General features: G+C 31.2%; 1 protein-coding gene across 1 annotated transcript; it reads left to right on the forward strand.

The window, feature by feature from the left end:
- Positions 1 to 4389: 4389 nt before the first annotated feature.
- On the forward strand, positions 4390 to 5174 carry LOC125842708 (cytosolic sulfotransferase 5-like). The gene has a single exon (XM_049522037.1). It carries the CDS (start codon positions 4390 to 4392, stop codon positions 5149 to 5151), a length of 762 nt encoding a protein of 253 aa, XP_049377994.1. The 3' UTR covers positions 5152 to 5174.
- The last annotated feature ends 5581 nt before the right edge of the window (positions 5175 to 10755 follow it).

The raw sequence follows: 10755 nt of genomic DNA on the forward strand, positions 1-10755 counted from the left end.
GCCTGTGTAAAAATAAATGAGGCATATTGCACTATAGCACTGGTGCTACTTGTCAAGTGAGAGTATGTGGCCTAATCACCTTGCTCTTATAGAAAGAAAATATTGGCACCCAAATCAAGCCAAACAATTTGAAGACCACCCACCATAATGCATATGTGCATTAATAAATGAGCCCAAGTGTAAAAATATAGAGCTAAAAATACAAATTTCACTAGTTTAGGTCTTGATTATGTGCCCTCAAATAAGGTGTAATACATTATATCCAAAAGTGGTTCGCATGTATACGGAATATGCAAATTCTCTCGCTCGCCTCTCTCCCTATGTATCTGCTATTTAGGATACATATATCTAGTCTAGTATAAAAAATGCACTAATACATTCGGCATGTATCCATGCAGAGGGAGAGCAGAAAAAGAGGGAAAGAAGAAAGATTGGAGAGAGCGGGAGAAAGAAGGAGAGAGCGAGGGGATGGTGTATCTGACTTAAAATCTGATATGAAATTATTAATTAGTGAGACATGTAATAGTTTTAAAATAGAGAAGACTAATATATATATGATAGAAATTGGGTAGTTTTTTCATACATATTAGCTTTAATTTTGAGCCGTCATTTAACTCGTATCCTTTTTTTGGGGGAAAGACACTCATTTGGGAACAATTTTGACATACTTAACTGGAATTAAAATTCATTTTGACTTAAGAATTTTTTTATCTGAATAATGACCTTGTTAAGGCAAAATATTAAACATTTTTGTCTCAGTTTGGTATGACTTGTCAAGGTCAATTTAGAACCTTCTCTACTGAAGTTATTAACTTGATAAAGTCAAATTTCATATCTTTTTAACTGAAATGATCCTCAGTTTTTAAGAAAATTGTTTTTCTATGAATTTCAAGTGTATTATCTCGTTTGGTCTTTCTCAAAAAGCATTGTCCCTTTTGACCTGACTTCGAACTCAACTTTATTATATCTGCTATATATTTTTCTAACTCTTAATTAAATACAATTATATATATAGCAAGAGAAGCAAGTTAATAATATAGATCATCATTTGGTTTCAAAAATTGGATAGCCACATAAACCGTAAAATGATTAAATCTGCTGAAACACAACTACTTCTGATTTTAGTAATTTTCTTAGGGAAATGATTTTCTAAGGTGAGAGAGAGGGAGGGATATTTGGAAATTAGCTCAAGTAAAAAGTAAACTCCACTTTGCATTACTTTTAATTTGATGAGTCATCCATATTCTCTACTAATACCTTCATAATTAAGGGGTTGTTTGGTCGCAAGATAAGCTATGTTGATATTATTTCTTATTATATATTTGATTTATATTTTATTATATTAGAAATAAGGTATTAATTAATTTTAAAATTATTTTATCCTATCATTTATATTAAAATAGTAAGATTATTATCCCATATAAAAAGTAAAACAAAATAATTACATATAATATTTCAACTCATGAAATATTCTTATTTATTCCCTCTTGCGTACTTATGCAAGCATTAATAGAGAAGATTTCTTCTCATAACATATGAACATACTACAAGAAGTGCAATGTATTTCACTCTATAACATTTATAGTTTCTTTGGGGAGAGCTAGGTGTAATGAATATGGCTCATGATACATTCAAAATTGTACCAAAATAGACAAAATTATAAATCCAAATTTTAAAGGTACGAATTAAAAATGCAACAACAAAAAAGACAATCAAATATTCAAACAAGTGAAGACTGCATGCCAACTCCAAATCAAAAGGTACAACTACTAGTTTGTAGTTTAATTAACTCTTGCTAAGCTCTCCCTCTATACCACATGTCAAATATTTTTCTAAAAAAGATATTTACGATCTCTTTTTTGTGAGAATTTGGGATTGTATGTAAATAGTGTTAATAGATATGACAAATCTATAATTTCAACCCTAACTAACCGTAGTGATGAATTTAGAATTTTTAGAATATGGATGCTCCATTAATAAATCAGAAGGAAAACACATGTATTTAATGAAAATTGATTCATAGTCCTCTAGGTAAATAACTCAGTCTTCAACCTTTAACCTTTAACCAACCAAACTATTTAGTCTTCTTGTAGCATGAATGCCAACAGATAATAGAATACTAATTTTAGAAGAAATGTTTAGATATACAAAATGAACAGGTCAAATACACCTTGTTATGCCGTAATTTTACTATCTTTAGAATAATCATTTTTTGAAATGTTCTAAGTATAAAATATTTTGAAAAAAATACTTAGAAAGAGTTGCCACTTAATTTTTTAAAGAAATTAAGAAAACTTGATTTAAAATTTTTTTAACAGATTAAATCTTTATAAATTTAGAGAAAATGGGTAAGAGGTTCTCATTTACACTTCAAAAAGGTTTTTAAGGCATTTGAAGTGTCCGCTAACATGCGGTTATCCTACGACTTGACTAAAATACTTATTGACTATTTTTTAAGAAAAAATGATTTTGAAAAAAAAATTACATGAGAAAATAATTAAATAAAGGACACATTTCGTTTTATTATTTAAAAAGAAAGGGTCCTAAATTGGAACATTGAATTAAATTACAAGTGATTAGAATTTTAACAAAACTAGATTAATTAGAAATTATTCGAATCATTTTAGAAAATAATAATTTGAACTTAAACCATTTTAAATTGGTTGGAGAGTAAATTGGGTTAAATTTTTTAGAAAATGACTAAGTAAGGAAAGGAAAATGTTTTAATTATTTTTAAGTTTATTTGAGAAAATTCTCTAACTTAAATAATTTTAAAAATGAATAAAATATGATTAAGTGAAGAAGCACCAAAGAACATTTTCCTTTTTTTTTTTTTTAACAAAAAGATTCAACTTACTTAAAGTGATAAAATTTGACCAACTACTTACTTGATAAAATAAATCGACACAAAAAAAAATATTGAAAATGAACCAACACGAAGAAAATAATTCGTCTTTTGGGGAATCTAATTAAGTTAATTAACAATTCTAAAGTTAGAATTAATAAACAATAAACAATAAATAATCACAATTAAATAATTTAAGAGTAAGGGAGATATTGAATATGGGCCTTTCTTGGGCCAAATTCACTGCAATTAATTGGCTTTAACCCAATTTATGTTTTGTATACACAAACTGTATACCGGTGTATATCAGTGTGTTTATCGGCTCTTTCCATGCATTTCTCGCTTCCGAACATCTGTATTTCGCTTTTCAAGACCCGTGTTTCATTATGATTGACTCGATAATGGAGTTGGGTTTCATCCCAACTCTAAATGCAAGGGAGGAGTCCGTATGGACTCATACGGGAGCGTTTCGTGTAGGAAAAGAAGACAAAGATTGGTAAGGATTTGAATTAATGCTATTATTAAAAAAAAAAACGACATACCTCATTTAAAGCTTTCATAGTCAACTACAAGTAGTAAGGAAGATGCATAACAATATTAATGCTTTCCGCCTAGTATATCCACAAAACTTTATTCACAAATTATTTGAATGCCTAAACCCATATGGGATTGTAAGAAACAGTAGATGACAAAAAATAAAAAATGGATTAATACTAAATGCTAAAGACAAGGACATTATGAATATATATGAGCAATTATGTGACAAAGACAGTAAATAAAATTGATCAATCAGAACTACATTTAGGCAAGATTCTTACTATCTAAATATAGAGATGACAAATGGATATATATATATATATATATATATAATAGTTTTTTGACACGTGCGTTGCACGTGAATAACAATTTCAAAAATATATGTTATAGTAAATAATACTGTTTATTTAAGCGAAGATTTGAATAATAAACTTAGCAAAAAATAATATTGCAGATTTTTTTGTGAATGTTCAATGTGGATCGTCATATATATCTATTATTAATGCAAACCTTTTATTCCACTAATATTACCTTATAGACAATAATTGATCTGTATTTTTTTTTTGTTATCTAACCAGATGTGCTTTGCATGTGTATTCCACATTAAATTGTTTAGATGTCTTATGAACATGTGAAGAGAACAAATACATTTTATATATTCACATATTTCCATATTTGTTGTGAGTTTTTTTTTTAGAAAAACTCAGAACATTTTAAAATAATATACTTTGAAGTTAGAAGATCTTGTTAACTTGATAATACATTTGTGACATATATAATACTTTAATTTAAATACAAATACCTACCCAAATATAAATATATATTTGCATTAATGAAAATATTTATCTCATAAAATTAACTATTAAATAAATAATAAAAATTACTAATACAAACTTCAACATGCGTTATTACAAGTCATATGAACTTTTCTTCGTCTAAAATACTAAAATATTAAGAAATAGTATATAAGTAAAACAAAAGGGCAATATTTATATATTTTCATTCTAATGTCCGATGTTTGTCTTACAGGTTCAACATGGCTCAAGGCCATATGTGTATCCATCATGCAAGGTAATAAAGAGGAAGAAGAAGACCTTTTAGTTAAAGATAATCCTCATTTCCATGTTCCAACAATAGAGGCCATGAATTATTATTTAAAAACTCCAACTCATGATCTATACACCATGCCCTCTCCAAGATTATTTCACACTCATTTACCTTATAGAGTTTTGCCAGACTCAATCAAAAATTCGGATAATTGCAAGATTATATACATAACAAGAAATCCTAAAGATACCATAATTTCTATGTGGCATTTCTTCAATAATCGTAAGCGTTTAGAAGATCTCTTTTCTTTAGAAGAAGTTGTGGAGTACTTTTGCAAAGGGGTTCATCTGTATGGACCATTTTTTGAACATGTTCTTGAATATTGGGAAGAAAGTAAAAAAAAGCCTCAAAAAATATTATTCTTAAAGTATGAAGACTTGAAGATAGACCCTAAGAAAGAGGTGGCAAAAATAGCCTTGTTTCTTGGAAAGTCTTTTGGTAATGAAGAGGATTTGGAGATAGTTTTGAACAAGTGTAGCTTGGAGAGACTTAAGAATTTGGAGGTTAATAAGAGTGGATCAATCTTCTCTTATATCCACAATAGTGCATATTTCAGAAAAGGAGTTGTTGGGGATTGGAAGAATCACATGACACCTGAAATGGAAGAGCAACTTGACAAGATTACCAAGTTGAAGCTTCAAGGGAGTGGCCTTGAACTTTGATACTTATAAACAAGAAGTATTGGAAACACACCTGAACTATTTGACGTGAATTACTAGTTTCATTTTTGAATTATTGACAGTCTTAAAAGAATCCATCTATTTGGCTAACTCAAATTAAATACACTCCGATCAGCCACATAGCATAGCAAGTGGTCTCAAACTCTTGTACGAGCGTGAGACTCTTAATAAAAAGCCGAGAAAAGTATCGAAACACCCCTAAATTCTTGGTGTTTTTCACCCACGTGGCAAGATCAGAAATGTATTTAAGTTCAATTAATCAAATAGATGGGTATAAAGTTGTTAATAATTCAGGGAAGAAACTAATAATTCACGTCATCAAATTTAGGAGTGTTTTCATTACTTCTCTCTATTGTAACTACTACTTTAATAAGCTTTTCTATTACTTCATCCGAATGAGTAATAAGTTAGGGTTGTTGAAAATAATATAACTTAAATGTTTAAGCGTCTATCTTCCATGTCTTTTTGCATCTCTTTTATGAAGTATGAGTCTAGAAATATCTATTAATTGTTGACACCTATAAAAGTCTATCTTTTGTAATGTTGTTATGCACGCATGAATTTTTTATATATTATGGAGTGAGTTTTATGTCATTATACTTCTTCGATCTTATTTATGTATTATGTGAGACCTTTTATTTTAATAAGTGATATAGATAAGGTGATTTTTAAAGCGGCGTAATATTTTTGAAATTAAAAATATTAAATTTAGAGTGTCTATTTTAGAAAAACAGAATTTGTTGATGTGTTAAAATGAAATAGCAGACGTTAATGCTAATGACTTTAGTTAAGGGAAAATTGTATATAATAGCAAACTATTAATTCAAATTAAATGATATAATCATNGGGTTCCTTCGGGTTCCCCATTCACCGGTCACGTCTAGGCCCTAGGCTTGGATCGTGACACAAACTAAGCTCAGAATGGCAAAAAATCTTTAGCTCGACAGTAAGACAAAGCCGCAAAATCGTCCAAGAACATACATATCACATTAATATCACCAAACAACTAGTATTTAATAATAAACAACCACAAAATCAAGATCATCCGTTATCAGAAACATCACATCGAAATAGGAAAGAGATGAAGATAACGCTATCGAAAGAGGAGCGTTAGCTTTCTCCGGGCAGCGATTAGGACTATGACTAGCTTGGAGGGTAGCTATTTTTCCCCTACACAAATCGAATACCAGCAACAAAACGAGGACCTTTGGGCAGAATCTGAACCTTTTTTAAAAAAAATTTAAGATCAGAGAATCAAATATACCAGATCTCTCGAGTGTATAATGACTATTGCTTTAGAACTAAACTCAAAAACCTCTCCCCATTCACTTAAGTGTAGAGGGTTATTTATAGGGAAAAATGGAGTGATTTAGGGGGGAAATCCATTGGAAAAATTCAAAAAAAAAATTGAATTTTCTTTCGTCCTTTCCAAGACCAACAGTGAAAGAGATTTGAAGAACCCTGAAAATGGGGAAAAGGGAACAACGACTTGATGGATTAGGTTGCTATGGTTATGGATTTACAGATAGGTTACGTACTGATTTCTTCGCAAAGAAGAAAAAACGTGCGATTCTGGGTTTCTTTCTTTGACTTTTTTGCAAAGAGGATGCAGGGGTGGGGTCGGGTATGACTATTGTTTGCTGGTTTTTCTGGGTTTGGCAGTGTGAAGAAGAAACATGCGCAAGAGTCGTTTGGCACTACTGTTGTACACTGGGTATTTGGTGTTGCTGTTGTATGTTTATTGATGGGTTGGGCTGGGAATAGAGAAAAATGGGTATTGAATTGGAATTGTATTAGTGTTGGGCTGATTATTAGTATTTGCTGACTGAGCTGATGTGTTTGGATAAAGAGGAAGTAATGGGCTACTGGATACCAACAGGCCTAAAACTTGGTCTTAAAGAAGTGGGTTTAGGATAAAACTAAATTGTGATTGGAAATCGAATTTAAGGTTTGACCATATGAATCTAAATTATAGTCAATTGGAATTTTAAAAACACAACCAAGCTTAGTTAAGAATTAATATAATTAATTTACGAGTTTCTTAATCTTAACAAAATAAAATAATTAATTTAACTATAAACTAGATAATTTAAAATTTTAGCCATAGTTTTAAACTAACTAATTCAATAAAATATTTAAAAATAAAATCTTTTTAAGATGATTTTTGAATATTTATAAAATATACTAATTATATATCATTATATAGAACATATATATTATTTAAACATTATAAAAATGAAAAACTATTTAAAGTGACTTGCAAACTATATTATATTATATTATATTATTTATTTATTTTGTTGAAATTTTATAAAACTAATTATTTTAAATCGTTTGAAATTGAAGGATCTCGATGATTAATTTATATTGTGGAGGGTCAAAATTGGGTGTCAACAGTTGTCCCTTGGTTGACTTGGATTTATGAAAGAAATTCGAGGCAAATGAAATTGATGAATCCAATTTTGACCGACCATATCTTCATCCTTTCTGAAAGGGGTTTTGGTATGGACTTTAGGAATTATGACCGAACCCTGGAATTGGGTTTCCCACATATCTCAGGCTATATGAGAATTCAGGCCACTTGTAGTTTGATACGCTTGATTTGACGCACCATTATGAAAGAATTCGAAGCTATCCCGATATCGAATTATGAAGAGACCGAAATGCTCAAGAATAAGATTTGAGAGAGGATGTCAGAATATAGCTGAATTTTCAACATTGAGCCCGCCTACATATCCTTAGACCTTAGGAATTAGGTTGTTTGTATTTCGACTCGATCGGTTGAAAAGGAAATTTATTATGCTAGATAACCTTCGGTTCTAGAAGAGTGACAAATAAATCGAATTATGAAAAAGAGGCTTGCAACCTCTTGGCCATGAATGTGGAGATCTTCACATCCATAAGCAAGAACTTACACAGACATAATTTTCAAAACTCTTAGTGCATTGTCACTCAAATTGGAAAGTTGCCTCCAGTGAGAGTGGAAAGTTTTCCAGATGCGAAATTGGAACTGATAAACCCAAAGAAATGCCCACATGCCTTTTGATAGGGGTGTGATTTGATAATGATGGAAGTCACTCCTCAGGTCGCATCCTAAGAGTTTGATACTCCTCTTCGGACTACGTCCCAGTTCGCTGCTAAGAAAAAGTTTCACGTTGTGCTGCATTCCTTTTGATGTCATCCGCACCTGTGGTTTGGTTTGTGAATTCATCCTCTTGGATGCTCTCGACAAAGACTGAGATAAAACTCATTATAGTAAAATATAATTCAAATGGAGAGAGTGCATTTTACCATTTTCACCCTCAATTGCTCTCTTTGAATATTTAACGACGGCTTTTTTGAGTTTGACACAAAGCAAATAAAGCTTGTATCTCATATTTTCAATATAATTCTTTAATGTACTCTATTTTTGATATCATAGCAGTGAAATAGATTGATGTAATATGTTGATGGTTCTCTTGATGGTCTGAATATGAAATGACCCTCTCGACAGTTGAATATGCAATGGCCCTCTCGACGTTTTGTTATGCAATGACCCTCTTGGCAATTCAAATATGAATGGCCATCTCGACGGTTTGAATATGAATGGCCCTTTTGGAGGTTTTGAATATGATGGCCCTCTCGGCGGTTTGAATATGAATGGCCCTCTTGGCGGTTTGAATATGATGGCCTTCTTGGCAATTTGAATATGATGGCCCTCTTGGCAATTTAAATATGCAATGGATCTCTTAGCATTTGATTATGAATAACCCTCTCGGCAGTTTGAATATGATGGCCCTCTAGGCAGTTTGAATATGAATGACCCTCGTGGCGGTTTGAATATGATGGCCCTCTCGGCGATTTGAATATGATGGCCCTTTTGGTTATTTGAATATGAATGACCCTCTTGGTGGTTTAAATATGAATTACCCTTTTGGTGGTTTGAATATGAATAGCCCTCTTAGCGGTTTGAATATGATGGCCCTCTCGACGATTTAAATATGAATGGCCCTCTCGACAGTTTGAATATGAATGTCCCTCTTGGCATTTTAAATATGAGTGGCCCTCTCGGCGGTTTGAATATGAATGGCCCTCTTGGCGGTTTGAATATAAATGGCCCTCTTGGCAATTTGAATATGATGGCCCTCTCGACAATTTGGATATGATGTCCCTCTCGATAATTTGGATATGATGACCTTCTCGGCAATTTGAATATGATGACCTTCTTGGCAATTTGAAGATGCAAAGACTTTGACTATGAATGTCATCCTCTTTGGTCAAGAAGAGATGTTACACTCACTATCAGATATTTGCCGATATGTTCTCTTGAATTAGTTGGTTGATAAATATAGCATCTTTGATGATCTTATTAGACCCTGCATCCACACAAAAAATGTCAGTTTTGGAACACTGATCTGTGTTGATATCTTCAAGTCGCCTTTGTCGCACCACTATTTCGAACTAGCCGAAACAGTTCACAACATAATATGATTGCCACTCTGATTTTTGAAAAAAAATTATTCTTTGTTTTAGAGTCACCACCTAAATTTTAAGGAAAATATTAGGAAAACCATTTTTTAAATATGTGAATGTAAACTCTGTTTTAATCTGCGAAACCAGTGAGATCTGAGTGAGAGTTTTGGTTACTTGAGGGGAAGGTATTAAGCATCTCTCAGAGCCTATCCGAAGATAGTCCTTATACTCAATTTAGGAAAAATAATTAGGAAAATTTGTTCATTCGTTTGCTTTAAAATCAATGATAAGTAAATTTTGTTAGTTTAAGAAAAAGAGTAAAATACAAGGTACGACATATATACGTCTCTAAATTAAATTTAATAGTAGTATGTTTATCATATAGTAAAAAATAAATAAATAAACGTACTAAAAATGTATGACAATTTTGTATGTTGAAAAAGATAGACGTGTATCCAAAATAAATGTTGAGTTTAAATGATATGAAAATTTGTCGTCTTATTTATATATAGGATTAAGACGTGAAAGAAAAATAAAATAAAATGAGATAGTAGTCGGGTGCAAATCTGTAGTAAAATAATGTGTATATTAAAGTGTAGGAATTTATAAATTATAAAAAAAATAAGTATCATTTGTAAAAGTGATAGTAGATATGAGAAAAAAAAATGAAGTGTAACCAAGTAATAAGCTACGTATAGAGAAAACTAAAAAAAATATGAAATTTTGTACCTTTTTGTGTATGACATATACATGTATGTACCTTGTATTTTGAACCTGTTGGCATATCTAAATCTTGTGTAGAGCAGCAAACAAGAGCTTCAACATCAAGCGATTTCAACTTCAAACTTCCTCGAAACTCAAATTCAAAACAGAAAATAGAAGGACCAGAAAAGATGAGATAAATATTTTTTTGAACTCGAAAGCTTTTGTTATGTTTTTTCCTTGGTGATTTTTTGATCATTCCTGGGTGTTTTGTTGAGACCCGAAGTCCTCCTTTCATAGTCGATTTGGGATACAAGAATTCAGATTTTGAATTCTTGGAAACGCAACTCTCAGAGGAAACAACAAAGAAATCATGAAGGGGAAGAAGAAATCAACTTTTTCAGGTCGATTTGAGAGGGTTGAGTGACTGAT

This window comes from Solanum stenotomum, chromosome 10, assembly GCF_019186545.1.
Source record: "Solanum stenotomum isolate F172 chromosome 10, ASM1918654v1, whole genome shotgun sequence".
Classification (NCBI taxonomy): domain Eukaryota; kingdom Viridiplantae; phylum Streptophyta; class Magnoliopsida; order Solanales; family Solanaceae; genus Solanum; species Solanum stenotomum.

What these genes read in the sequence shown, in the direction of transcription:
- LOC125842708 (XM_049522037.1), top strand. Translation starts at nt 4,390, where the DNA reads ATGTCCGATGTTTGTCTTACAGGTTCAACATGGCTCAAGGCCATATGT.